Below are 27189 nucleotides of genomic sequence, written 5' to 3'. Positions count from 1 at the left end.
GGGCTGGGGGCTGAGCTGGGGGCTGCGGGTCGGGAGTGAGGGGCACCAGCAGGGCTGGGGCTGAGCTGGGGCTGCGGGTCGGGAGTGAGGGGCACCAGCAGGGCTGGGGGGGCTGAGCTGGGGGGGCTGCGGGTCGGGAGTGAGGGGCACCGGCAGGGCTGGGGGGCTGCAGGTCGGGAGTGAGGGGCACCGGCAGGGCTGAGGGGGCTGAGCGGGGGGGGCTGCGGGTCGGGAGGGAGGGGCACCGGCAGGGCTGGGCGGCAGCGGGCAGCGGGTCGGGAGTGAGGGGCACCGGCAGCTGCCGGGATCTGGCCCCACGGCCCAGCCCCACTTGTGGGGGCCGTGGGGTGCCCGGGGCAGCGCAGGAGGGTTTGTTCTTGCAGGGTCTCCCCGGCGCCCATCCCGGGGGTCCCACCCCGGCCCCAGCTGCCCCCGATGGGGCCCCCCCAGACCCCCCCTCCCGCCTGTGGGGCAGGGCGTCTCCCTGGCAGCCGGAGGGAGGAGGCCGGGCCGGGCTGTCCCGGGACCCGCTCCAAGCTCCCCCCACAACTTCCCCTTCCCGGCCCAGCGCCGCCGGGACCCACCCAGCCGCGCACCCCCGGGCCGTGGGGCCGGGCGGGGACACCCCTGGGTAAGTGGCGGGGTTTCCCGCGGGGGGGGGCAGATCCTAGACCCCCTCCCCGTGCCCCCCCCGGGACGCCCCTCGCCCTGGGGGTCGCTGCTGGTCCCTCCCGGTCCCCGCCCCATAACCCGTTACCCGGAGCGACCTCAGCCCCCTGCTCCTCGCCGACGACGGGACCCTCCCCAGAAGCAGCCACGTGGGGGGGGCTGCGGGGACAGAGCCGCTCTCTGTCCCCCCCCCGTTACCAGCCCCCCCCCCCCCGCCCCCGGCCAGGCTCGGTCCCCCACGTGACTCGGAACTGACTCACAATCTCCGTTTGCTAATTACACCCGCAGGCGGGGGGGGGGGCTGCGGGTCGGGAGTGAGGGGCACCCAGAGCTGGGGGGGCTGCGGGTTGGGAGTGAGGGGCACCGCAGGCCTGTGGGGGGCAGGATTGAGGGGTACTGGGGGGTTGGCAAGGGCTGTGGGTTGAGGCTGGCAGGACTGGGGGCCACAGGTGGGGCGGGGAGGCTTGTGGGGCGGGGTGGACTGGGGGATCCAGCAGGGGGCTGTGGGGCAGGGCGGGGGGCCAAAGGCCGTCCCCCCCAACTAGCGCTGGCCCCTCCCTGGTGCCCCCCATCCCCATAGTGACGGTCTGGGCCCCAGGCCAGGGGCCGCTGTTACATAAGCAGCCGGGGGGGGGGGCTGCTCCCTGCCATTAACCCCACAGTGGCCCCCGCGTCACTGATGGAGCAACCTGGGTCATCCCCCACTTCCCCTGGGGGGCATTATCCGGGGGGGGGCCGGGCCTGACACCCCCCACCAGGAATTTGTCCCAGGAAACCCAGCCGCTCCCCCCCCCCCCCTTGGCACTCTGCGCTGCCGTCTCCCCGGCTCTGGGAGGGGTGGGGGCTGGGAGCCAGGACTCCTGGGTTCTCTCCCTGGTGCTGGGAGGGGAGTGGGGGCTGGTGGGTTAGAGCAGGGGGGGCTGGGAGCCAGGACTCCTGGGTTCTCTCCCTGGCTCTGGGAGGGTGGGGCTGGGAGCCAGGACTCCTGGGTTCTCTCCTGCTCTGGGAGGGGTGGGGCTGGGAGCCAGGACTCCTGGGTTCTCTCCCCAGCTCTGGGAGGGGTGGGGGCTGAGAGCCAGGACTCCTGGGTTCTCTCCCCGGCTCTGGGAGGGGTGGGGGCTGGTGGGGTAGAGAAGGGGGGCTGGGAGCCAGGACTCCTGGGTTCTCTCCCCAGCTCTGGGAGGGGTGGGGGCTGGGAGCCAGGACTCCTGGGTTCTCTCCCTGCTCTGGGAGGGGTGGGGGCTGGGAGCCAGGACTCCTGGGTTCTCTCCCCGGCTCTGGGAGGGGAGCGGGGCCTGGTGGGTTAGAGCAGGGGGGGCTGGGAGCCAGGACTCCTGGGTTCTCTCCCCGGCTCTGGGAGGGGTGGGGGCTGGGAGCCAGGACTCCTGGGTTCTCTCCCTGCTCTGGGAGGGGTGGGGGCTGGGAGCCAGGACTCCTGGGTTCTCTCCCCCCCATCTCAGCTCCTCTCCGGGCACAGGCTGGCACCATGCAGACCCTGGCTGGCCCCTTCGCGGGGGGCACCTCGCTGGACGCCTCGGACCTGCAGGTGGACGGGGACGAAGTGGAGGGGCTGCGGGAGGGCGAGGAGGCAGGTGAGTGGGGGGGCCCCAGGAGGAGGTGTGGGGGGGGCTCCCTGGCACGGCATGGAGGGGGGGGCAGCCCAACCCTCGCGGCCAAGGGGGCGGAGTGTCAGGACCCTCCCCAGGAACCCAGGCGTCCTGGTGCCCGGCCCGCCCGAGCTGGGGTTCGGTGTGTCCGTGTGTCCGGCACTCAGCAGGGGGCTTTGCGGCCACCGTGCATGCTGGGGGGGGGGGTCCGTGTGTCTGCCCCCCTGACCCGTCCGTCCGTCCCGCAGGGGGGCCGCTCTACCCCTTCCTGGTGGTCTATGACCTGAAGCCGCTCAAGTCGCAGGGGCCGGTGTTTGCCAAGGGGGTGCCCGTCACCGCCCGGGTGGAGGGCACCGAGCGGTACACCACCGGCTCCAAGGTGAGTGGGGCAGGGGCTGGGGGCCCGGACTCCTGGGTTCTCTCCCCGGCTCTGGGAGGGGAGGGGAGCGGGGGCTGGTGGGTTAGAGCAGGGGGGCTGGGAGCCAGGACTCCTGGGTTCTCTCCCCGGCTCTGGGAGGGGAATGGGGCTGGTGGGTTAGAGCAGGGGGGGCTGGGAGCCAGGACTCCTGGGTTCTCTCCCCAGCTCTGGGAGGGGAGTGGGGGCTGGTGGGTCGGAGCAGGGGGGGCTGGGAGCCAGGACTCCTGGGTTCTCTCCCCGGCTCTGGGAGGAGTGGGGCTGGTGGGTTAGAGCAGGGGCTGGGAGCCAGGACTCCTGGGTTCTCTCCCGGCTCTGGGAGGAGTGGGGCTGGTGGGTTAGAGCAGGGGGGCTGGGAGCCAGGACTCCTGGGTTCTCCCCCCGGGCTCTGGGAGCGGAGTGGGGGCTGGTGGGTCGGAGCAGGGGCTGGGAGCCAGGACTCCTGGGTTCTCTCCCGGCTCTGGGAGGAGTGGGGCTGGTGGGTCAGAGCAGGGGGCTGGGAGCCAGGACTCCTGGGTTCTCTCCCCGGCTCTGGGAGGGGAGTGGGGACTGGTGGGTTAGAGCAGGGGGGGCTGGGAGCCAGGACTCCTGGGTTCTCTCCCCAGCTCTGGGAGGGGAGTGGGGGCTGGTGGGTCGGAGCAGGGGGGCTGGGAGCCAGGACTCCTGGGTTCTCTCCCCAGCTCTGGGAGGGGAGTGGGGGCTGGTGGGTCGGAGCAGGGTGGGGGCTGGGAGCCAGGACTCCTGGGTTCTCCCCCCGGGCTCGGGGAGGGGAGGGGGGGCGGGTGGGTCGGAGCAGGGGGGCTGGGAGCCAGGACTCCTGGGTTTTCCCCCCGGCTCTGGGAGGGGAGTGGGGGCGGGTGGGTCAGAGCAGGGGGGGGCTGGGAGCCAGGACTCCTGGGTTCTCTCCCCGGCTCTGGGAGGGGACTGGGACCTGGTGGGGCTGAGCAGGGGGGGCTGGGAGCCAGGACTCCTGGGTTCTCTCCCCGGCTCTGGGAGGGGAATGGGAACTGGGGGGTCAGAGCAGGGGGGCTGGGAGCCAGGACTCCTGGGTTCTCTCCCCGGCTCTGGGAGGGGAGTGGGGGCTGGTGGGTAGAGCAGGGGGGGTGGGAGCCAGGACTCCTGGGTTCTCTCCCCGGCTCTGGGAGGTCAGCGGGGCCTGGGGGGTCGGAGCAGGGGGCTGGCAGCCCGGACTCCTGGGTCCTCTCCCCACAGATCCGGCCCAGCACGCTGTACTCCCTGCGGCTGACCCACGGGGATTTCACCTGGACCATGAAGAAGAAGTTCAAGCACTTCCAGGAGCTGCACCGCGACCTGATGAGACACAAGATCTTCATGAGCTTCCTGCCCCTCTCCAGGTGCGACCCCCCCCCCCGCAGCGGGGCCCCCCCGGCACGGCGAGGGCCCCGGGCCCTGCTGCCCCACATGGCAGCTGCCTGCTCCCGAGCCGCGTGCTCCAGGCCTGGCCCCAGCTTGGTCTCCAAGCACCTAGCTGCCCCAAAGCCCCCTAGAATACCCCTTCTGGGGCGGGGAATGGGGCAGGGGCCTGTCCCCACTAGGTCTCACCCCGTCTCTGATTCCACCCCCCCCCCCCAGGTTTGCTGTCCATGGGTCGCGCGCAGAGGCCACCTCTCTGGAGATGCCCGCCCTGCCCCATGCGGGTGATGGCACTTCCAGACGCCCCTCCAGCAAACAGGTAGGGGGCGGGGGGGTGGGGGGGTCTGGGTTCCAGGGCTAGGAGGGGCCGTGGGCAGCGTGGGGGGCCCTGCGTGGATTCCAGGGGGCCGGGAGCAGCCCGGGAGGGGGGCCGGACAGCAAGACATCCCTGGTTTCCAACGCGGATGGAAATCCACGAGCCGCCGCCCGGTGCCAAATCACAGACGTTTGGCACGTGGGGTTTTCTCTTCTCTCGCCGGCCGGTGACCGCAGCCCGGGCCCCTCGGCGCTGGCCAGAAGTCGAGGCTCTGGCTTCCCACCCTCATTTCCCCGGTGACGGCACCCACTTCGGCTTCCCCCGGAGTCCGAAATTACCGTCGGAGGGGCCTTGTCGCCTCTTACCCGAGGTTCCCGAGAGACTGAGTCACGTTTTGGGGTCTCTCCCCGGCTCCGGGGGCTGGTGGGTTACAGCCAGGGGAGGGAGGCCTGGGAGCCAGGACTCCTGGGTTCTCCCCCCGGCTCTGGGAGGGCAGTGGGGGCGGGTGGGTCAGAGCAGGGGGGCTGGGAGCCAGGACTCCTGGGGTCTCTCCCGGCTCTGGGAGGAGGGGGCTGGTGGGTTAGAACAGGGGGCCGGGAGCCAGGACTCCGGGTTCTCTCCCGGCTCTGGGAGGGCATTGGGGCGGGTGGGTCAGAGCAGGGGGGTGCTGGGAGCCAGGACTCCGGGGTTCTCCCCCCAGCTCTGGGAGGGGAGGGGGGGCGGGTGGGTCGGGGCGGGGGGGGGGGTGGGCGCCGGGACTCCTGGGTTCTCTCCCTGGCTCTGGGAGGAGTGGGGCTGGTGTTTCGAGCTGGGTGGGCGGGGAGCCTGTACTCCTGGGTTCTCTCCCCGGCTCTGGGTGGGGTGTGGGGGCTGGTAGTTAGAGCAGGGTGGGCTGGGAGCCAGGACTCCTGGGTTCTCCCCCCAGCTCTGGGAGGGGAGGGGGGCTGGTGGGTTAGAACAGGGGGCCGGGAGCCAGGACTCGGGGTTCTCTCCCGGCTCTGGGAGGGCATTGGGGTGGGCGGGTCAGAGCAGGGGCTGGGAGCCAGGACTCGGGGTTCTCCCCAGCTCTGGGAGGGGAGTGGGGGCTGGGGGTCAGAGCAGGGGGGCTGGGAGCCAGGACTCCGGGGTTCGCACCCCGGCTCTGGGCGGGGAGTGGGGGCTGGTGGGTTACAGCAGGGGGGGCTGGGAGCCAGGACTCCTGGGTTCTCTCCCTGGCTCTGGGAGGGGAGTGGGGGCGGGGGGGTGGGAGCAGGGGAGCTGGGAGCCAGGACTCCTGGGTTCTCCCCGGCTCTGGGAGGGGAGTGGGGGCTGGTGGGTTAGAACAGGGGGGGGCCGGGAGCCAGGACTCCGGGGTTCTCTCCCCGGCTCTGGGAGGGCATTGGGGGTGGGCGGGTCAGAGCAGGGGGGCTGCGAGCCAGGACTCCGGGGTTCTCCCCCAGCTCGGGGAGGAGTGGGGCTCGTGGTCAGAGCAGGGGGCTGGGAGCCAGGACTCCTGGGTTCTCTCCCCGGCTCTGGGAGGGGAGTGGGGGCTGGTGGGTTACAGCAGGGGGGGCTGGGAGCCAGGACTCCTGGGTTCTCTCCCTGGCTCTGGGAGGGGAGTGGGGGCTGGTGGGTTGGAGCAGGGGAGCTGGGAGCCAGGACTCCTGGGTTCTCCCCGGCTCTGGGAGGGCATTGGGGGTGGGCGGGTCAGAGCAGGGGGGCTGCGAGCCAGGACTCCTGGGTTCTCTCCCCGGCTCTGGGAGGGGAGTGGGCTGGTGGGTCAGAGCAGGGGGGGCTGGGAGCCAGGACTCCTGGGTTCTCTGCCCGGCTCTGGGAGGGGAGTGGGGGCTGGTGGGTTAGAGCAGGGGCTGGGAGCCAGGACTCCTGGGTTCTCTCCCGGCTCTGGGAGGAGTGGGGCTGGTGGGTTAGAGCGGGGGCTGGGAGCCAGGACTCCTGGGTTCTCTCCCGGCTCTGGGAGGAGTGGGGGCTGGTGGGTTAGAGCGGGGGGGCCTGGGAGCCAGGACTCCTGGGTTCTCTCCCCGGCTCTGGGAGGGGAGGGGGGCTGCTGGGTCGGAGCAGGGGGGGCTGGGAGCCAGGACTCCTGGGTTCCATTCTCTGCCCTGCCTCTGTGCCTCAGTTTCCCCACCCCTGCTTGCTCTGAGCAGCTGTCCCCCGCAGGCGGAGTTCCTGGATGTCAGCCAGCTCTCCTTCATCCCCGACCTGGGACCCAAGGGCCTGTGAGTCCGGTTCGCTTTCTCTGCCTGGGGTCTCTCCCGGGCTCTGGGAGGGGAGAGGGGGCTGGTGGGTCAGAGCAGGGGGGGCTGGGAGCCAGGACTCCTGGGTTCTCTCCCGGGCTCTGGGAGGGGAGAGGGGGCGGGTGGGTTAGAGCAGGGGGGGCTGGGAGCCAGGACTCCTGGGTTCTCTCCCCAGCTCTGGGAGGAGAGTGGGGGCTGGTGGTTAGAGCGGGGGGCTGGGAGCCAGGACTCCTGGGTTCTCTCCCCGGCTCTGGGAGGGGAGTGGGGGCTGGTGGATCAGAGCAGGGGGGCTGGGAGCCAGGACTCCTGGGTTCTCTCCCCGGTGCTGGGAGGGGAGTGGGGGCCGGGGGGTAGAGCAGGGGGGGTTGGAGCCAGGAATCCTGGGTTCTCTCCAGGGCTCTGGGAGGGGAGGGGGGCTGGTGGGTTAGAGCAGGGTGGGCTGGGAGCCAGGACTCCTGGGTTCTCTCCCGGCGCTGGGAGGAGTGGGGCTGGTGGTTAGAGCGGGGCTGGGAGCCAGGACTCCTGGGTTCTCTCCCGGCGCTGGGAGGAGTGGGGCTGGTGGGTTAGAGCAGGGGCTGGGAGCCAGGACTCCTGGGTTCTCCCCTGGCTCTGGGAGGAGTGGGGCTGGTGGTTACAGCAGGGGGCTGGGAGCCAGGACTCCTGGGTTCTCTCCCCAGCTCTGGGAGGGGAGTGGGGGCTGGTGGTTAGAGCGGGGGGTTGGGAGCCAGGACTCCTGGGTTCTCTCCCCGGCTCTGGGAGGGGAGTGGGAGCTGGTGGTTAGAGCAGGGGAGCTGGGAGCCACGACTCCTGGGTTCTCTCCCTGGCTCTGGGAGGGGAGTGGGGGCTGGTGGTTAGAGCAGGGGGGGCTGGGAGCCAGGACTCCTGGGTTCTCTCCCCGGCTCTGGGAGGGCAGTGGGGGCTGGTGGGTTAGAGCAGGGGAGCTGGGAGCCAGGACTCCTGGGTTCTCTCCCCGGCTCTGGGAGGGGAGTGGGGGCTGGTGGTTAGAGCAGGGGAGCTGGGAGCCAGGATGCCTGGGTTCTCTCCCTGGCTCTGGGAGGGGAGGGGAGTGGGGCTGGTGGGTTAGAGCAGGGGGGGCTGGGAGCCAGGACTCCTGGGTTCTCTCCCCGGCTCTGGGAGGGGAGTGGGGGCTGGTGGGTTAGAGCAGGGGGGCAGGGAGCCAGGACTCCTGGGTTCTCTCCCCAGCTCTGGGAGGGGAGTGGGGGCTGGTGGTTAGAGCAGGGGGGGCTGGGAGCCAGGACTCCTGGGTTCTCTCCCTGGCTCTGGGAGGGGAGTGGGGGCTGGTGGTTACAGCAGGGGGGCTGGGAGCCAGGACGCCTGGGTTCTCTCCCCACTGACCTGGCTCCTGCTGCAGGGAGGGCATGATCCTGAAACGCTCCGGCGGGCACCGAATCCAGGGGCTCAACTGCTGTGGGCGCCACCAGATCTGCTACCGCTGGTCGAAGAGGTGAGCTGGGGGGCCAGGGCGGGGCCAGGGGGTGTGGCCCCCCTGCCCCCTCACTGGCCCCGTCTCCCCCCAGGTGGCTGGTGGTGAAGGATTCCTTCCTGCTGTACCTCAAGCCGGAGTCGGGGGTCGTCTCCTTCGTGCTGCTCTTCGACCCGGGATTCAGCGTCACGGTGGGGAAGAAATCCACCGACAGCAAGTACGGGGTCCGCATCGAGAACAGCGCCAGGTCCGGACGCCGGGGTCCCACGCCGCCAAGGGGGGTGACAGTGGGGGGCTGGGAGCCAGGACTCCTGGGTTCTCTCCCCGGCTCTGGGAGGGCAGTGGGGGCTGGTGGGTTAGAGCAGGGGGGCTGGGAGCCAGGACTCCTGGGTTCTCTCCCCGGCTCTGGGAGGGGAGTGGGGGCTGGTGGTTAGAGCAGGGGGGCTGGGAGCCAGGACTCCAGGGTTCTCTCCGGCTCTGGGAGGAGTGGGGCTGGTGGTTAGAGCAGGGGCTGGGAGCCAGGACTCTTGGGTTCTCTCCTGGCTCTGGGAGGAGTGGGGCTGGTGGTTAGAGCGGGGGGGGGCTGGGAGCCAGGACTCCTGGGTTCTCTCCCCGGCTGTGGGAGGGCAGTGGGGGCTGGGAACCAGGACTCCTGGGTTCTCTCCCGGCTGTGGGGGGGCTGGGAGCCAGGACTCCTGGGTTCTCTCCCCGGCTCTGGGAGGGGAGTGGGGCTGGTGGTTAGAGCAGGGGGGCTGGGAGCCAGGACTCCTGGGTTCTCTCCCCGGCTCTGGGAGGGGAGTGGGGCGGGTGGGGAGAGCCGGGGGGGCTGGGAGCCAGGACTCCGGGGGTCTCTCCCCGGCGCGGGGCGGGGCGTGGGGGTGGTGGTTAGAGCCGGGGGGCTGGGAGCCCGGACTCCGGGGTTCTCTCCGTGGCTCTGGGAGGAGTGGGGCGGGTGGTTAGAGCAGGGGGGGCTGGGAGCCAGGACTCCTGGGTTCTCTCCCGGCTGTGGGAGGGGAGTGGGGCTGGTGGGTTAGAGCAGGCGGGGCTGGGAGCCAGGACTCCTGTGTTCTCCCCGGCTGTGGGAGGGCAGGGGGGCTGGGAGCCAGGACTCCTGGGTTCTCCCCGGCTGTGGGAGGGCAGGGGGGGCTGGGAGCCAGGACTCCTGGGTTCTCCCCTGCTGTGGGAGGGCAGTGGGGGCTGGTTGGTGATTTCCCCCCCCCCCCCCGCAGGTCGCTGATTCTGAAGTGCAGCAGCTACCGGCAGGCGCGCTGGTGGGGGCAGGAGATCATGGACCTGGCCGCGGAGCAGGGGAAGGGTTTCCTGCAGCTGCATCGGCACCAGGCCTTCGCGCCCGTCCGCGAGGGCACCCCCGCCCGCTGGTGAGGGGGGGCGGGACCCTGCGTGGAGGGGGTGGGGGGAGTGAGATGGGGCAGGTCCCGGGGAATCAGGGGGGAGTGGGGGGCGGATGGGGGGGTCACCAGCCCGCCGCGGTTCCGGTCTCTCTCCCCCCCCCGTGGCAGGTTCGTGAACGGCGCCGGGTACTTTGCGGCTGTGGCCGACGCTCTGATGCAAGCGAAGGAAGAAATTTATATCACTGACTGGTGGTGAGCGCCCCCCCTGCTGCCCCCCAGGGCCCTGGCCTGCCCCCCTGCTGCCCCCCAGGGCCCTGGCCTGCCCCCCTGCTGCCCCCCAGGGCCCTGGCCTGCCCCTCTGCTGCCCCCCAGGGGCCTGGCCTGCCCCTGCTGCCTCTCCCCAGGTCCTGACTCGGCACTGTTCACCCTCCCCACTCTGCAGCCCTGCCCCCCAAGCACCCTTCCTGCCAGCCCCCCAACCTTGGCCCTGCCTCCCGCTCTGGGGCCCGGCCCCACGCCCCTCCCGGGAGTGCGCTGGGCCCCACCGATTCTGGACACCGCAGCCCCACGGCTTGGGGGTCGCGCCGGGCAGGGGGGTCCAGCCCCCCACGCTGAGCCGGGCAGGGGGGTCCAGCCCCCCACGCTGAGCCGGGCAGGGGACAGAACCCGCCCCGATCCGGCCCCTCTGTGCCCACAGGCTGAGCCCCGAGCTGCACCTGAAGCGCCCGGCGCAGACGGACGACTGGCGCCTGGACATCCTGCTAAAGCACAAGGCGGTGAGTGCCCCGGGGCGCGGGGGTCCCCGCGGCCCCCCCGCCCCCCTAACGCCCTGCCTGCCCCCCCAGGAGGAGGGCGTGCGGGTCTGCGTGCTGCTCTTCAAGGAGGTGGAGCTGGCCCTGGGCATCAACAGCGGCTACAGCAAGCGGGCGCTCATGCTGCTGCACCCCAACATCAAGGTAGGGGACCCAGGCGTCCGGGACGCAGAACAGGGGGGCCTGGAGATGGGACCCAGGTGTCCGGGAGGGCGGCGCGGGGAGGGGAGAGGGGACCCGGGCGTTCGGGAGGCGGCGCGGGGAGGGGAGAGGGGACCCGGGCATCCGGGACGCAGAACAGGGGGGCCTGGAGATGGGACCCAGGTGTTCGGGACGGCAGCGCAGGGAGGGAAGGGGGGACCCAGGCGTCCGGGACGGCAGCGCAGGGACGGGAGGGGCGACCCGGGAGGGCAGCGCGGGGAGGGGAGGGGGAACCCGGGCGTCCGGGAGGGCGGCGCAAGGAGGGGAGAGGAGACCCAGGGGCCGGGAGGGCAGCGCAGGGAGGAGGGGACCCAGGGGCCGGGAGGGCAGCGCAGGGAGGGGAGGGGGACCCGGGCGTCCGGGAGGGCAGCGCGGGAGGGAGAGGACCCAGGCGTCCGGGAGGGCGGCGCGGGGAGGGGAGGGGAGAGGGGACCCGGGCGTCCGGGAGGGCAGCGCGGGGAGAGAGGGGACCCGGGCGTCCGGGAGGGCAGCGCGGGAGGTGAGAGGGACCCGGGCGTCCGGGAGGGCAGCGCAGGGAGGTGAGAGGGGACCTGGGCGTCCAGGACGGCGGCGCAGGGAGGAGGAGGGGCGTCCGGGCGGCGCAGGGGAGGGGGACCCGGCGTGGGACGCGGCGTGGGAGGAGGCGACCTGGGAGGGCAGCGCAGGAGGGGAGAGAGGACCCGGGCGTCCGGGAGGCGGCGCGGAGGGAGAGAGGACCCGGGAGGCGGCGCAGGGAGGGGAGAGGACCCGGGCGTCCGGGAGGGCGGCGCGGGAGGGGAGGAGAGAGGGGACCCGGGCGTCCGGGAGGCGGCGCAGGGAGGAGAGAGGGGACCCGGGCGTCCGGGAGGGCGGCGAGGGGAGAGGGGACCCGGGCGTCTGGGAGGGCGGCGCGGGGAGGGGAGAGGGGACCCAGGAGGGCGGGGCAGGGCGGGGAGAGGGGACCCGGGCGTCCGGGAGGGCGGCGCGGGGAGGGGAGGGGAGAGGGGACCCGGGCGTCCGGGAGGGCGGCGCAGGGAGGAGAGAGGGGACCCGGGCGTCCGGGAGGGCGGCGCGGGGAAGGGAGACTGACCCGGGCGAAGGGTCTCTGAGCCGTCTCGCCCCCCGGCCCAGGTGATGCGCCACCCCGACCACGTCTCCTCCGTCGTGTTCCTGTGGGCTCACCACGAGAAGCTGGTGGTGGTGGACCAGAGCGTGGCCTTTCTCGGGGGGCTGGACCTGGCCTACGGGCGCTGGGACGACCACCGCTACCGGCTCACCGACCTGCCCCCCCACACCAAGGTCAGAGCCCCCTCCTGCCCTGGGGAGCCGCCTCCCCCCGGCCTCCCCCCACATCTCCCCGGGCAGTGACCCCACTCCCCACGCTGGGCGCTGTCTCCCTCAGAGTGGGGCCCTCCTTGGGGACGAGCCGCCCGGCGACCTGGCTGCCAACCAGCAACTCTGGCTGGGCAAAGACTACAGCAACCTCATCACCAAGGACTGGGTGCAGCTCGACCGGCCCTTCGAAGGTGACCAGGGGATGGGGGGGGTCCCTCCGGCGTTAGGCCGGGGTGGGGGGCTGGGCTGGGCAGTGTGCGTGGCAGCCAGTGCGTGCCGGGGGCTGACTACGGACTACACCCCTTTAACTCTGCCCCTGGGCGTGTGTATGAGAGCGTTACACCCCCTTAACTGTGCCCATGAGAGCGTTACATCCCCTTAACTGTGCCCCTGAGAGCGTTACACCCCCTTAACGGTGCCCCTGAGAGCGTTACACCCCCTTAACTGTGCCCCTGAGAGCGTTACACCCCCTTAACGGTGCCCCTGAGAGCGTTACACCCCCTTAACGGTGCCCCTGAGAGCGTTACACCCCCTTAACGGTGCCCCTGAGAGCGTTACACCCCCTTAACGGTGCCCCTGAGAGCGTTACACCCCCTTAACGGTGCCCCTGAGAGCGTTACACCCCCTTAACTGTGCCCCTGAGAGCGTTACACCCCCTTAACTGTGCCCCTGAGAGCATTACATCCCCTTAACAGTGCCCATGAGAGCATTACATCCCCTTAACTGTGCCCCTGAGAGCATTACACCCCCTTAACGGTGCCCCTGAGAGCGTTACACCCCCTTAATGGTGCCCATGAACGCATTACACCTCCTTAACTGTGCCCCTGAGAGAATTACACCCCCTTAACAGTGCCTGTTAGAGTATTACATCCCCTTAACGGTGCCCCTGAGAGCATTACACCTCCTTAACGGTGCCCCTGAGAGCGTTACACCTCCTTAACGGTGCCTGTTAGAGCGTTACACCCCCTTAACTGTGCCCATGAGAGCGTTAAACCTCCGTAACTGTGCCCCAGAGCATTACACCTCCTTAACGGTGCCTGTTAGAGCGCTACATCCCCTTAACGGTGCCCCTGAGAGCGTTACACCTCCTTAACGGTGCCTGTTAGAGCGTTACACCCCCTTAACAGTGCCCCAGAGAGCATTACACCTCCTTAACGGTGCCTGTTAGAGCGTTACATCCCCTTAACGGTGCCCCTGAGAGCGTTACACCCCCTTAACTATGCCCCTGAGAGCATTACACACCCTTAACAATACCTGTGAGAGCGTTACACCTCCTTAACTGTGCCCCTGAGAGTGTTACACCTCCTTAACTGTGCCCATTAGAGCGTTACATCCCCTTAACGGTACCTGTGAAAGTGTTACATCTCCTTAACTGTGCCCTTCCATGGCGGAGCTCAAGTGGACCTCCACCCTCCCCTTAGCAACACAGCACCCTCTTTCCCCAGTGGGTGGGGTCTGACCCCCGACTCAGGCCCAGAGGGATTGGGGCTGGGGATTGTTCCGGGGGGCGTTGGACACGGGTTCCAGCCCCTGCCCGGCTGCTGACCGGCTCCCCCCGGGGGTCAGATTTCATCGACAGGACGCGGATGCCCCGGATGCCCTGGCGGGACGTGGGGGTGGCCGTGCACGGCAGAGCTGCCCGCGACGTCGCCCGGCACTTCATCCAGCGCTGGAATTTCACCAAGGTCCGGGGCCGCCATGGGGCTCGACGTCGGGGGTGGGGGGGTCCCAGTGGGGCGGGCCCGTGTCCTGGGGGGGTGGGGGGGTACCTGCGGTCGGTCCCACCTCCCGTCCCGTTGCAGACGGTGAAGAACAAGTACCGGGGCCCGGAGTACCCCTGCCTGCTCCCCAAGTCGCTCGGCGCTGCCCACCGCCTGCCCGGCACCCTCGCCGGCGCCCAGCTCGCCGACGTGCAGGTCAGCGGGTGCCCGGGGGGCGAGGGCTGGGGGGCAGGTCACCCGACGGGCCCAGGGAAGGGGGAGGGAATCGCCCGATGGGCCCAGGGAATCTGGGTTGGGCGGGGAGTCACCCTATGGGCCCAGGGAATGGGGGGTCACCCTATGGGCCCAGGGAATGGGGATTGGGTGGGGAGTCACCCTATGGGCATTACACCTCCTTAACTGTGCCCCTGAGAGCATTACACCCCCTTAACGATGCTCCTGAGAGCGTTACACCCCCTTAACGATGCTCCTGAGAGCGTTACACCCCCTTGACTGTGCCCCTGAGAGCGTTACACCCCCTTAACGATACCCATGAGAGCGTTACACCTCCTTGACTGTAACGCTAGCCCAGGGCATGAGGGATCTCGGGGGGGCGGGGGACATGCAGTTGTGGGTCCCCCCTCAGCCTGCCCCCCGTCGCCCCCCAGGTGCTGCGCTCGGTGGATCGCTGGTCGGCCGGGACCCACGAGTGCTCCATCTACAACGCCTACCTGAGCGTGATCGAGAGTAGCCAGCACTATGTCTACATCGAGGTGGGGCCGGGCCAGAGGGGGGCGGGCTGGGGCTGTGGGGGGGTCGCTCTGCCTGGCTCTCACCCCCCCGTCTCCCCCCAGAACCAGTTCTTCATCAGCTGCGCGGACGGGCGGGCCGTGCTCAACACGGTGGGGGACGCCATCGTCGACCGCATCCTGCGCGCCCACAGGTCACCCCGATGCCGGGGGGGGGGGGCGGCAGCGTCTGTCACACCCTGGGGGGGGGATCCCGGTGTCTGTCACGCTGCAGGGGGGAATCCCGGTGTCTGTCTCCTGGGGATCCCGGTGTCTGTCACACCCTGGGATCCCGGTGTCTGTCTCCTGGGGATCCCGGTGTCTGTCACACCCTGCGGGGGGGATCCCGGTGTCTGTCACGCCCCGGGGGGGATCCCGGTGTCTGTCACACCCTGGGGGGGGGATCCCGGTGTCTGTCACGCTGCAGGGGGGAATCCCGGTGTCTGTCACGCCCCGGGCGGGGATCCCGGTGTCTCTCACGCCCCGGGGGCAATCCCGGCGTCTGTCTCCCCGGGGGGGGATCCCGGCGTCTGTCACACCCCGGGGGGGGATCCCGGCGTCTGTCTCCCTGGGGGGGGGGATCCCGGCGTCTGTCTCCCTGCGGGGGGATCCCGGCGTCTGTCACACCCCGGGGGGGGATCCCGGCGTCTGTCTCCCTGGGGGGGGGATCCCGGCGTCTGTCTCCCTGCGGGGGGATCCCGGCGTCTGTCTCCCGGGGGGGGATCCTGGCATCTGTCTCCCTGGGGGGGGATCCCGGCGTCTGTCACACCCCGGGGATGGGGGAGGGGGCAGGGTCCCATTGTGGTGGGCTGTGAGGGGGGGCGGATCGGCACCGGGATGGGGGGACCCCAGGACTGGCCCTGGGGAGGGGGACGCGGCTCACGTTGTGCGGGGTGGGCAGGACTAACTCTGGGACGCCAGCCCCCACGGGGGAGGGGCTGTCCCTGTGGGTGGGGGGGTTAACGTCTCCCTGTCCCCCCCCAGAGACAAGACGCGGTTCCGGGTCTTCGTGCTGCTGCCCCTGCTGCCCGGCTTTGAGGGGGACATCGCCGAGGGGGGGGGGAACTCCATCCAGGCCATCCTGCACTTCACCTACCGGTGAGGGGGGGCCCAGGACAGGGTGAACTGGGGCGGGGGCAGGAGCGGGTAGAGGGACCCCCCTCATTGGCTGCCTCTTTCCTTCTCCCCCAGGACGCTCTGCCGGGGCGACTCCTCCATCCTGTGCCGCCTGAAAGCCGCCAGTGAGTGTCGGGGGGGGGGCACAGGAGGGATCCGCTCTGACCCCCCACTGCCCTCCCAGAGCCGGGGAGAGAACCCAGGAGTCCTGGCTCCCAGCCCCCCCCGCTCTCACCCACCAGCCCCCACTCCCCTCCCAGAGCCGGGGAGAGAACCCAGGCGTCCTGGCTCCCAGCCCCCCTGCTCTGATCCACCAGCCCCCACTGCCCTCCCAGCGCCGGGGAGAGAACCCAGGAGTCCTGGCTCCTACCCCCCTGCTCTAACCCACCAGCCCCCACTCCCCTCCCAGAGTCGGGGTGAGAACCCAGGAGTCCTGGCTCCCAGCCCCCCCTGCTCCAACCCACCAGCCCCCACTCCCCTCCCAGAGTCGGGAGAGAACCCAGGAGTCCTGGCTCCCAGACCCCCCTGCTCTGACCCACCAGCCCCCACTCCCCTCTCAGAGCCGGGGAGAGAACCCAGGAGTCCTGGCTCCCCGCCCCCCTGCTCTGACCCACCAGCCCCCACTCCCCTCCCAGAGCCGGGGAGAGAAACCAGGAGTCCTGGCTCCCAGCCCCCCGCCCCTTCGCTCTAACCCCTCAACCCCCACTGCCCTCCCCGAGCCGGGGAGAGAACCCAGGCGTCCTGGCTCCCAGCCCCACCCCCTCCCCGAGCCGGGGAGAGAACCCCGGAGCGAGGGCTCTGTCGGAGGTCAGTATCCTGGCCAGAGAAGGACCCCAGCCCCCCATGAGCTCACGACCCCCAGCCTGGCACCCTGGGGGGCTGAGTAACCCCCGTTCTCCCCCCCCCGGCAGTCGGGGACGAGTGGAAGAACTACATCTCCGTCTGCGGGCTGCGCACCCACGGGGAGCTGGGCGGCTCCCTGCTCACCGAGCTGGTCTACATCCACAGCAAGCTGCTGATCGCCGACGACCGCCGGGTGCTCATCGGTGAGTGAGAGCCGGCGCGAACCCAGGAGTCCGGGCCCCCCACCTCCCTCCACCGCTAACCCACCAAAGGCCACTCGCCTGCCAGAGCCGGCGCGAACCCAGGAGTCCGGGCCCCCCACCTCCCTCCACCGCTAACCCACTAAAGGCCACTCGCCTGCCAGAGCCGGCGCGAACCCAGGAGTCCGGGCCCCCCGCCTCCCTCCGCCGCTAACCCACCAAAGGCCACTCGCCTGCCAGAGCCGGCGCGAACCCAGGAGTCCGGGCCCCCCGCCTCCCTCCGCCGCTAACCCACCAAAGGCCACTCGCCTGCCAGAGCCGGCGCGAACCCAGGAGTCCGGGCCCCCCACCTCCCTCCGCCGCTAACCCACAAAAGGCCACTCGCCTGCTGGAACCGGGGAGAGAACCCAGGAATCCTGGCTCCCAGCCCCCCTGCTCTCACCCACCAGCCCCCGCTCCCCTCCCACAGCCAGGGAGAGAACCCAGGAGTCCTGGCTCCCAGCCCCCCTGCTCTAACCCACCAGCCTCCACTCCCCTCCCAGAGCCGGGGAGAGAACCCAGGAGTCCTGGCTCCCAGCCCCCCTGCTCTGACCCACCAGCCCCCACTCCTCTCCCATAGCCAGGGAGAGAACCCAGGAGTCCTGGCTCCCAGCCCCCCTGCTCTGACCCACCAGCCCCCACCCGCCTCCCAGAGCCGGGGAGAGAACCCAGGAGTCCTGGCTCCCAGCTGGGTCAAGATTGAGGGGCACTGGCAGGGCTGGGGGAAGCCCAGGGTTGGCAGGGGCTGCGGGTCGGGAGTGAGGGGCACCGGCAGGGCTGGGGGGCTGCAGGTCGGGAGTGGGGGGCACCGGCAGAGCTGGGGGGGCTGCGGGTCGGGAGTGGGGGGCACCGGCAGAGCTGGGGGGGCTGCGGGTCGGGAGTGAGGGGCACCGGCAGAGCTGGGGGGCTGCGGGTCGGGAGTGGGGGGCACCGGCAGAGCTGGGGGGCTGCGGGTCGGGAGTGAGGGGCACCGGCAGAGCTGGGGGGCTCCGGGTCGGGAGTGGGGGGCACCGGCAGAGCTGGGGGGCTGCGGGTCGGGAGTGGGGGGCACCGGCAGAGCTCTGGCCCGTCCCGTGCCCCCCCAGGCTCTGCCAACATCAACGACCGCAGCCTGCTGGGCCGGCGGGACAGCGAGCTGGCCGTGCTGGTGGAGGACACGGAGCTGGTCCCGTCGGTCATGGACGGGCAGCCGTACCAGGCGGGGAAATTCGCACTCAGCCTGCGCCTCGACTGCTTCAGGTGGGCATGCGCCCCCCCCCCGGCTCTGTGCGTGCCCCTCGCCCTGCCGACTCGGGGTGCAATCCCACGCCCCCCGGCTGGGCCGTTACCTGGGCACCGGCTCCTCATCCCAGCGCTGGGCCCTTCTCCGCAGGTCGCTTCTGGGGGGGTCGGGCGCCTCCAGCCTCGACGTCCAGGATCCCGTCAGCGACGACTTCTTCCACGGGGTCTGGAAAGCCACCGCCCTGGCCAACGCCAACATCTACGATCAGGTGTGTGGGGAGCCCGGGGGGCAGGGGCTGCGGGTCGGGAGTGAGGGGCACCGGCAGAGCTGGGGGGGGGCAGGGGCTGCGGGTCGGGAGTGAGGGGCACCGGCAGAGCTGTGGGGGGCAGGGGCTGCGGGTCGGGAGTGAGGGGCACTGACAGAGCTGCGGGGCAGGGGCTGCGGGTCGGGAGCGAGGGGCACCGGCAGAGCTGCGGGGGGCTGGGGCTGCGGGTCGGGAGCGTGGGGCACCGGCAGGGCTGGGGGGGGCAGGACTGGGCTGGCAGGGGCTGCGGGTCGGGAGTGAGGGGCACCGGCAGGGCTGGGCTAGCAGGGGCTGCGGGGCGGGAGTGAGGGGCACCGGCAGCGCTGGGGGGGGGGCTGGGCTGGCAGGGGCTGCGGGTCGGGAGTGAGGGGCACCGGCAGGGCTGGGCTAGCAGGGGGCTGTGGGTCGGGAGTGAGGGGCACCGGCAGGGCTGGGGGGGCAGGGGCTGCGGGTCGGGAGTGAGGGGCACCGGCAGGGCTGGGCGGGCAGGGGCTGCGGGTCGGGAGTGAGGGGCACCAGCAGGGCAGGGCTGGCAGGGGCTGCGGGTCGGGAGTGAGGGGCACCGGGAGAGCTGGCAGGGCTGCGGGTCGGGAGTGAGGGGCACCAGCAGGGCTGGGGGGCAGGGGCTGCGGGTCAGGAGTGAGGGGCACCGGCAGGGCTGGGGGCAGGGCTGCGGGTCGGGAGTGAGGGGCACCGGCAGAGCTGGGGGGGGTCGGGGCTGCGGGTCGGGAGTGAGGGGCACTGGCAGAGCTGGCAGGGCTGCGGGTCGGGAGCGAGGGGCACTGGCAGGGGCTGCGGGTCGGGAGTGAGGGGCACCGGCAGAGCTGGGGGGGGTAGGGGCTGCGGGTCGGGAGTGAGGGGCACTGGCAGAGCTGGCAGGGCTGCGGGTCGGGAGCGAGGGGCACTGGCAGAGCTGGGGGGGGCAGGGGCTGCGGGTCGGGAGTGAGGGGCACCGGCAGAGCTGGCAGGGCTGCGGGTCGGGAGCGAGGGGCACCGTGGGCGTGGATTGCAGCCCCTCCCGGCTCTGACCCCCGCCTCCCCTCCGCCCCCCAGGTGTTCCGCTGCCTCCCCAGCAACGCGGTGCGGTCGCTCCGGGCTCTGCGGGGCTACGCCGGGGTGCAGAACCTGGCCGGCGTCAGCCCGGACCTGGCCCGCCAACACCTGGCCCAGGTGCGGGGCCACCTGGTGCAGTTCCCCCTGCAGTTCCTGGCTGAGGAGTCCCTGCTGCCCCCGCTCAACAGCAAGGAGGGCATGATCCCCGTGGAGGTGTGGACCTAGACGCCCGTGGGGCTGGGCCCTCTCCCTGCCCGGGGCACCCCCCGGCGGCGACCAGAGACCCCCCTGCGGCCGGCGAGGGGGGCTGGGACCAATTCTCTCCCGCCCGGGGTACTGCTGAACCCCTTCACCGCTCAGCCCCTCGCCCTGCCCGGGGCCCCCCCCGGCGGCGACCAGAGACCCCCTGCGGCCGGCGAGGGGGGCTGGGACCAATTCTCTGCCCACCCGGGGTACTGCTGAACCCCTTCACCGCTCAGCCCCTCGCCCTGCCGGGGCGTCCCCCGGCGGCGACCAGAGACCCGGGCGCCGGCGAGGGGCTGGGACCATTCTGCCCACCCGGGGTACTGCTGAACCCCTTCACCGCTCAGCCCCTCGCCCTGCCGGGGCACCCCCCGGCGGCGACCAGAGACCCCCTGCGGCCGGCGAGGGGGGCTGGGACCAATTCTCTGCCCGCCCGGGGTACTGCTGAACCCCTTTATTGCTCAGCCCCTCTCCCTGCCCCCCGACCCCGAGGGCTCACCCCGGCGGCCGGCCCCGCGCCTCCCCCGTCACTACATTCCAGAGGCCGACTTCCCACGGGGGGGGTGTCGCACCCCCTCCCTGCTGCTACTAACCGCTGAGAGTCACCCCAGTCCCGCCCACGGGGCACCCCCCGGCCGGCGGGAGCCCTCGGGCCCCAGACCCACACAACACTGCTGCTGCCCGGGCTCCTCCCGCTACCCACCGGGATGCCGGAGGTGGGCACGGGAGGGACGCGCACCCGCCCCGGGATCTACCCCGCCGGCAGCAGGGTGGCCCCCAGGGCGGGCGAGGGGGGTCCCTGGGGGTTCGCTGCCTGGCATCACCATCCCCCTGTACCGGGACCAGCTCCGCAGCCGGCTCCTAACCTGTTACATAAACGCTCTGAAACCGCGGCCCGGCTCTGTGGTTACTCCGCTCCGGGAAGGGGCGCCGGGCTCCCGGGGGCCGGCCCCTGCGGGTGCCAGGTGGGCGCTGGCCTGGCAGAGGCAGGGAGAGGCCAGTGGGAGGCGCACGGGGACTGGCTACACAGGGGAAGTCTGGCACGACTGTCCCGTGCCCACGGGAGGGGGATGTGCAGCGAGGGGGGGGGGGTGTCGGGGCGTGAGTGCGTACAGCCCCTGCTCTGTGTGTGTGTGTGTACACTGTGGGGTGGGTGTGTACACCCTCTGTGGGAGTGTATCTACACATCCTAGTGGGTGTATGTACACTCCTGCTGGGTGGGTACGCTCCCTAGGGTGTGTGTGTGTGTGCACATTCTTGTGTGCTTACATCCCTGTTGGAGATGTGGGAGGGTGTGTCTGTGTACACACCCTAGGGGGTGTGTGTGTATGTAGGGGGGTGTACACACTGTGTATGGGGGTGTATGGTGTGGGTGTGTACACACACACTCTAGGGTGTGGGGGTGTACACACTGTGGGTGTGGGTGTGTAGGTGTGCGTGTATGCACTGTGGGGGGTATAGGTCTGTGTACACTGTGTGTGTGTGTGTGTGTGTGTCGGGGGGGTTTAGAAGTATAGGTGTGTGTACACAGTGTGTGTGTGGGGGGGTGTATACACACCCTAGGGGGCTCCCCTTTCCGAGTGCCCCCCACTGGCGGATTTCCCCCTGGGGGAGAGGAAAAGGCTCCGTCCCAGCCAGGGCCCCCACCCCAACCCCCCGGCTTGTGAGCTCCATCCTAGCCCCAGAGGAGCGCGGGGCCAGGGCCCCCTGGCGCCGGGCAGGACCCTGCCGGCGACTGGCATCGGCCTCGCGCGGAGCTGGGCGCCAGCCCGGGAACAGAGAACGGGGGCGACGGCCGGGGGAGAGAGAGAGAAGGGGGCAGTAGCAGGGGGCTGCATAGGGGGCGCGTGCCCCCCACGGTCAGCGCGTGGCACCGGGGGCGCTGCACTACAGAGATGCCACCTGCCCAGAGCAGCCCCACGCTCCAGCCCTGGCTGCTGTGTGATCCTGCACTAGACAGGACCCCCCCCCACGGGGCAGGGAAGTGGGGCTCCGCAGGGGGCACTCACCCCCCTCCGAAGGGGTGCCAGGCCGGTGCCAGGCTGCTGCGTCCGGCTCCACGCTGGGCTCCGCGTTCGCGCCACGACGTCTCCTGCGGGGCTTGAAAATGATGTTGGATGCGCATTAGCTGACAAAAAAATGGGGGACCCCCCCGCCCCCGGCATTGCGTGGCCCCCTGCCCAACCCACACGCCGACCCCAACACCCAGCCCAGCTAAACTGAGCCAGAGGGGCCAGGCCCCTGCCCCATTCCCCGCCCCCCCGAGCCAGCCAGTCCCCGCCCTGGGGCCGGGGGGGAGCCGGCGCCCCCCAGAGGGGACGGGCCCCTGCCCCATTCCCGCCCCGAGCCAGCCAGTCCCTGCCCTGGGGCCGGGAGCAGCGCCCCAGAGGACAGGCCCTGCCCCATTCCCGCCCCGAGCCAGCCAGTCCCTGCCCTGGGGCCGGGAGCCGGGCGCCCCAGAGGGGACAGGCTCCAGCCCCATTCCCCGCCCCCCCGAGCCAGCCAGTCCCTGCCCTGGGGCCGGGTGGGATCTGGCGCCCCCTAGAGGGGACGGGCCCCAGCCCCCGTCCCGCCCCAGAGCCAGCCAGTCCCTGCCCTGGGGCCGGGGGGGAGCCGGCGCCCCAGAGGACGGGCCCTGCCCCATTCCCGCCCCAGAGCCAGCCAGTCCCTGCCCTGGGGCCGGGGAGCCGCGCCCCAGAGGACGGGCCCCTGCCCCATTCCCGCCCCTGAGCCAGCCAGTCCCCGCCCTGGGGCCGGGGGGGAGCCGGCGCCCCCTAGAGGGGACGGGCCCCTGCCCCAGTCCCCGCCCCCCCGAGCCAGCTAGTCCCTGCCCTGGGGCCGGGGCAGCCGGCGCCCCAGAGGACAGGCCCCAGCCCCATTCCCGCCCGCCGAGCCAGCCAGTCCCTGCCCTGGGGCCGGGGAGCGGCGCCCCAGAGGACGGGCCCCTGCCCCATTCCCCGCCAGAGCCAGCCAGTCCCTGCCCTGGGGCCGGGAGCCGGCGCCCCAGAGGACGGGCCCCTGCCCCATTCCCGCCCCTGAGCCAGCCAGTCCCGCCCTGGGGCCGGGGGGGCGCCCCAGAGGACGGGCCCCTGCCCCATTCCCGCCCCTGAGCCAGCCAGTCCCGCCCTGGGGCCGGGGGAGGGCGCCCCTAGAGGACGGGCCTGCCCCATTCCCGCCCCTGAGCCAGCCAGTCCCTGCCCTGGGGCCGGGTGGGAGCAGCGCCCCCAGAGGACGGGCCCCTGCCCCTTTCCCTGCCCCCCTGAGCCAGCCAGTCCCTGCCCTGGGGCCGGGTGGGAGCAGCGCCCCAGCGCCCAGAGGACGGGCCCCTGCCCTATTCCCGCCCCTGAGCCAGCCAGTCCCGCCTGGGGCCGGGTGGGAGCAGCGCCCCCAGAGGACGGGCCCCTGCCCCCCTGCCCCTGAGCCAGCCAGTCCCTGCCCTGGGGCAGGTGGGAGGCGCCCCTAGAGGATAGGCCCTGCCCCATTCCCGCCCCTGAGCCAGCCAGTCCCTGCCCTGGGGCCGGGGAGCCCCAGAGGACAGGCCCCGCCCCATTCCCGCCCCTGAGCCAGCCAGTCCCGCCCTGGGGCAGCGTCGCCGGGGTCCCCAGAGGACAGGCCCCTGCCCCATTCCCCACCCCTGAGCCAGCCAGTCCCTGCCCTGGGGCCGGGTGGGAGGCAGCGCCCCCTAGAGGGGACAGGCCCCGGCCCCATTCCCTGCCCCCCTGAGCCCGCCAATCCCTGCCCCGGGGCCGGGGAGCCAGGGCCCCCAGAGGACGGGCCCCTGCCCCATTCCCGCCCCGAGCCAGCCAGTCCCGCCCTGGGGCTGGGTGGGAGCAGCCCCAGAGGACAGGCCCCTGCCCCATTCCCTGCCCCTGAGCCAGCCAGTCCCGCCCTGGGGCTGGGTGGGAGCAGCGCCCCAGAGGACAGGCCCCTGCCCCATTCCCGCCCCTGAGCCAGCCAGTCCCTGCCCTGGGGCCGGGTGGGAGCCGGCGCCCCAGAGGACGGGCCCCTGCCCCATTCCCGCCCCTGAGCCAGCCAGTCCCTGCCCTGGGGCCGGGAGCCGCGCCCCAGAGGACGGGCCCCTGCCCCATTCCCGCCCCAGAGCCAGCCAGTCCCTGCCCCGGGGCCGGGGGAGCCGCGCCCCAGAGGACGGGCCCCTGCCCCATTCCCGCCCCTGAGCCAGCCAGTCCCGCCCTGGGGCCGGGGGAGCCGGCGCCCCTAGAGGACGGGCCCCTGCCCCATTCCCGCCCCGAGCCAGCCAGTCCCTGCCCTGGGGCCGGGGGCAGCGCCCAGAGGACAGGCCCCAGCCCCATTCCCGCCCCGCCGAGCCAGCCAGTCCCTGCCCTGGGGCCGGGGGCGCCAGCGCCCCAGAGGACGGGCCCCTGCCCCATTCCCGCCCGCCAGAGCCAGCCAGTCCCTGCCCTGGGGCCGGGCAGCGCCCCAGAGGACGGGCCCCTGCCCCATTCCCGCCCCTGAGCCAGCCAGTCCCGCCCTGGGGCCGGGAGCCAGCGCCCCAGAGGACGGGCCCTGCCCCATTCCCGCCCCTGAGCCAGCCAGTCCCGCCCTGGGGCCGGGGGGAGAGACGGGCCCCTGCCCCATTCCCGCCCCTGAGCCAGCCAGTCCCTGCCCTGGGGCCGGGTGGGAGCAGCGCCCCAGAGGACGGGGCCCTGCCCCATTCCCTGCCCCTGAGCCAGCCAGTCCCTGCCCTGGGGCCGGGTGGGAGCGCCCCAGAGGGCGGCCCCTGCCTATTCCCGCCCCTGAGCCAGCCAGTCCCGCCCCAGAGGACGGGCCCCTGCCCCTGAGCCAGCCAGTCCCTGCCCTGGGGCAGGGTGGGAGCCGCGCCCCTAGAGGATAGGCCCTGCCCCATTCCCCGCCCCTGAGCCAGCCAGTCCCTGCCCTGGGGCCGGGGAGCCGCGCCCCAGAGGACAGGCCCCGCCCCATTCCCGCCCCTGAGCCAGCCAGTCCCGCCCTGGGGCCGGGAGCCGGCGCCCCCTAGAGGGGACAGGCCCCTGCCCCATTCCCCACTGCCCTGAGCCAGCCAGTCCCTGCCCTGGGGCCGGGTGGGAGCCGGCGCCCCCTAGAGAGGACAGGCCCCTGCCCCATTCCCAGCCCCCCAGAGCCAGCCAGTCCCTGCCCTGGGGCCGGGAGCCAGGGCCCCCCAGAGGGGACGGGCCCCTGCCCCATTCCCCGCCCCCCCGAGCCAGCCAGTCCCCGCCCTGGGGCCGGGTGGGAGCCGGCGCCCCCCAGAGGGGACAGGCCCCTGCCCCATTCCCTGCCCCCCTGAGCCAGCCAGTCCCTGCCCTGGGGCCGGGGGGAGCCGGCGCCCCCCAGAGGGGACAGGCCCCTGCCCCATTCCCCACCCCCCTGAGCCAGCCAGTCCCCGCCCTGGGGCCGGGGGGAGCCAGCGCCCCCCAGAGGGGACAGGCCCCTGCCCCATTCCCCCGAGCCAGCCAGCCCCTGCCCTGGGGCCGGGGGGGAGCCGGCCCCCCAGAGGGGACAGGCCCCTGCCCAGTTCCCCTCCCCCCTGAGCCAGCCAGGCCCTGCCCTGCGGCCAGGGGGAGCCGGCACCCCCCAGAGGGGCCAGGCCCCTGCCCCATTCCCCGCCCCATGAAGTCCTCACCCCAGTGGGGAGACACCCCTTCCTGCCCCCACTCAAGAACAGGCCCCGCCCCTTCAGGCCACCCTCCCCGCCAGGATCAAGCCCTGCCCCTCCCCACAGATACAGGTTTCAGCCCCTCCCTGCTCTGAACATAGGCCCTGCCCCTCAGGAACAGGCCCCGCCCACAGAGCCCTCCTCCCAATCAGCTCCCCCTCAGACCGCCCCTCCCCACCACGTACAGGCCCCTCCCCCTCAGAAACAGGCCCCGCCCCGCTCTAGACCGAGGCCCCGCCCCCCAGCCGGCGCAAAAGGCGGGGACACCCGCCTCGCGCCCGGGTCGCCCTCACAGCCCCGCCCCGCCCGTGCTCCGCCCCCCCACCCCTGGCTCCCTCCCGGCGCATGCGTAAAATGAAGTGCGGCCCATCGCGGCCGGCGCCTCCCTTGCGCATGCGCGGGCCTTCCTCTTCCCCAGACGCACGCGCGGGCCTCACCTTCCTTGACTGGCGGTTACGCGCACGCGCCTTGCGCCGCTTTCCCCTCGCGCCCCCCTTCTCTCCACGCATGCGCACGCCGCGGTAGCGGTGGCGCTCCGCCTCATTGTCCGTCCCCGCGCATGCGCCGACCCGTGACCCTCTGGCCTCCTTCTCCACCCCGACGGCGCCTGCGCGGCCCGCCACCGTCTTCCGCCTCACGCGCCGCCCGGGCGCGGCGGGGCGCAGGCGCAGGCGCGCGCCCAACCGCCCACCTGCCCGCGCCTGCGCAGTGCGGCGCGGCTCGGCGTCCGGGGGCTGCTGCTGTCAGTCGGTGCCGCGGAGCCGGGTCCATGGGGCCGCAGTGAGGAGCCGGCCAGGCCCCCGCCCCCGCCCCCGGCCCGGACATGGCCGACCCGGCCCCCGCCCGCAGCCTGGATGACATCGACCTCTCCGCCCTCAGGGTAAGGGGGGGGGCAAAGGTCACGGCCGCCGCCTTGGCAACGGGGTGAAAGGTCAAGCGGGGCAAGGCGGGGGGGTCGTGACGTGTAGGGGGCGGGGCCTGTTGGGGGCCTGTTGGGGGCTCGAGGGGAGGGGCCCCTGTTCTGGGCCGTGTGGTGGGGAGGGCTTGGGCCAGGCTAAATGACCCCCGTCGCTCTGCCGGGGGTGGTCCCCACCCCGGAGGAGCTGGGGAGGAGGACCCAGCACTGCCGGTGGTTCAAGGGGGGCGAGGGGGGGGGGCCGCTCCCAGGATAAACCCCGAGTCACCCCCACCCCCCCCACCCCCGTGGCTGCTGCAGGAGCCCAGTTCCCTGCCCGTAAGGTCTGGGTCGCCCCTGTCTCTGGCCCTGCTGCTTCCCTCCGCCCACCGGGCTCAGCCCCTCGTCCGCACCTGTCCCCGCCCCGTACCCTCCCCACTCGCTGCAGTGACCCCGGTTCGCCGCCCCCGCTCCCGTCGTCATTGCCTTTCCCCTGACTCACTGTGCCCCCGTGTCGCTGCAGTGACTCTGCCTCCCGATCCACGGCCGCTTCCCCTTCATCGCTGCGGGGACCCTGATTCCCGGTCCCCCGCCCAGCGTGGCGCCGGGGACCCTGACTCCTGGTCCCCGCCCAGCGTGGCTGCGGGGACCCTGATTCCCTGGTTCCCCGCCCAGCGTGGCTGCGGGGACCCCGACTCCCTGGCCTCCCCCGCCCAGTGTGGCGCCGGGGACCCCGATTCCCTGGTCCCCCCCCGCCCAGCGGGGACCCCGACTCCCTGGCCCCCACCCCGCCCAGCGGGGCTGCGGGGACCCCGACTCCCTGCCCCCCCCCCGCCCAGCGTGGCGCCGGGGACCCGATTCCCTGCCCCGCCCAGCGTGGCGCCGGGGACCCGATTCCCTGCCCCCAGCCCAGCGTGGCGCCGGGGACCCCGATTCCCTGGTTCCCCGCCCAGCGTGGCTGCGGGGACCCGACTCCTGGTCCCCCGCCCAGCGTGGCGCCGGGGACCCGATTCCCTGGTCCCCGCCCAGCGGGCTGCGGGGACCCGACGCCTGGCCCCCGCCCAGCGTGGCGCCGGGGACCCCGATTCCCCGGTCCCCCCCGCCCAGCGGGGCTGCGGGGACCCCGACTCCTTGTTCTCCCCCTTTGCTCTCCTCCCCACTGGCGGCCCCCCATCTCTGCAGTGATCTCACTCGCTCTTCCCCACGCATGCTGCTGCGCTACCCTGTTCTCTCCTCCCCCGTCTCTCCCGTTTCACCGCTCCAGCACTCGGTGCCCAGCCGTTGCATTAGGAACCGGTGCAGGGAGCAGAGTGGGGAGCTGCTGCTGCAGTGCTTCACAGCAGAGCGTGCCCGGTGGCGCTTCGGCATGCATCATGGGGTCACTGTCCTGGCCCGCGT

At 72.5% G+C, this 27189-nt stretch overlaps 2 protein-coding genes across 2 annotated transcripts in view; both read left to right on the top strand.

The window, feature by feature from the left end:
• Window positions 1-426: 426 nt before the first annotated feature.
• On the top strand, window positions 427-19520 carry PLD2 (phospholipase D2). Its single transcript, XM_039499705.1, has 24 exons — window positions 427-631; window positions 2130-2261; window positions 2525-2655; window positions 3904-4046; window positions 4285-4384; window positions 6470-6597; window positions 7988-8080; window positions 8154-8306; window positions 9289-9438; window positions 9580-9663; window positions 10109-10187; window positions 10257-10367; window positions 11535-11702; window positions 11806-11929; window positions 13305-13423; window positions 13541-13654; window positions 14107-14211; window positions 14293-14381; window positions 15211-15324; window positions 15418-15467; window positions 16254-16388; window positions 17510-17663; window positions 17797-17914; window positions 19004-19520. The coding sequence occupies exons 1-24, from the start codon at window positions 436-438 to the stop codon at window positions 19226-19228; spliced, it is 3015 nt and encodes a 1004-aa protein (XP_039355639.1). The 5' UTR covers window positions 427-435; the 3' UTR covers window positions 19229-19520.
• A 6115-nt stretch (window positions 19521-25635) lies between these two features.
• The window catches only part of MINK1 (misshapen like kinase 1), a 57042-nt gene continuing 55488 nt past the window's right edge, over window positions 25636-27189 (top strand). Inside the window, 1 exon segment of the mRNA XM_039499868.1 lies at window positions 25636-25776. Coding sequence (XP_039355802.1) covers window positions 25720-25776 — 57 coding nt within the window. The 5' untranslated portion in view covers window positions 25636-25719.

The sequence above is a fragment of the Mauremys reevesii genome, linkage group 14 (assembly GCF_016161935.1).
Source record: "Mauremys reevesii isolate NIE-2019 linkage group 14, ASM1616193v1, whole genome shotgun sequence".
Lineage (NCBI taxonomy): Eukaryota > Metazoa > Chordata > Testudines > Geoemydidae > Mauremys > Mauremys reevesii.
Note: the sequence above shows the minus strand (reverse complement) of the source record. Positions and strands in the feature narration are given on the sequence as shown.

Coding starts and splice junctions, on each gene's coding strand:
- PLD2 (XM_039499705.1), top strand. CDS start 436: ATGGGGCCCCCCCAGACCCCCCCTCCCGCCTGTGGGGCAGGGCGTCTC. Junction 4,047..4,284: donor AGCTTCCTGCCCCTCTCCAG/GTGCGACCCCCC, acceptor CCCCCCCCCCAG/GTTTGCTGTCCATGGGTCGC. Junction 14,382..15,210: donor CGCATCCTGCGCGCCCACAG/GTCACCCCGATG, acceptor GTCCCCCCCCAG/AGACAAGACGCGGTTCCGGG.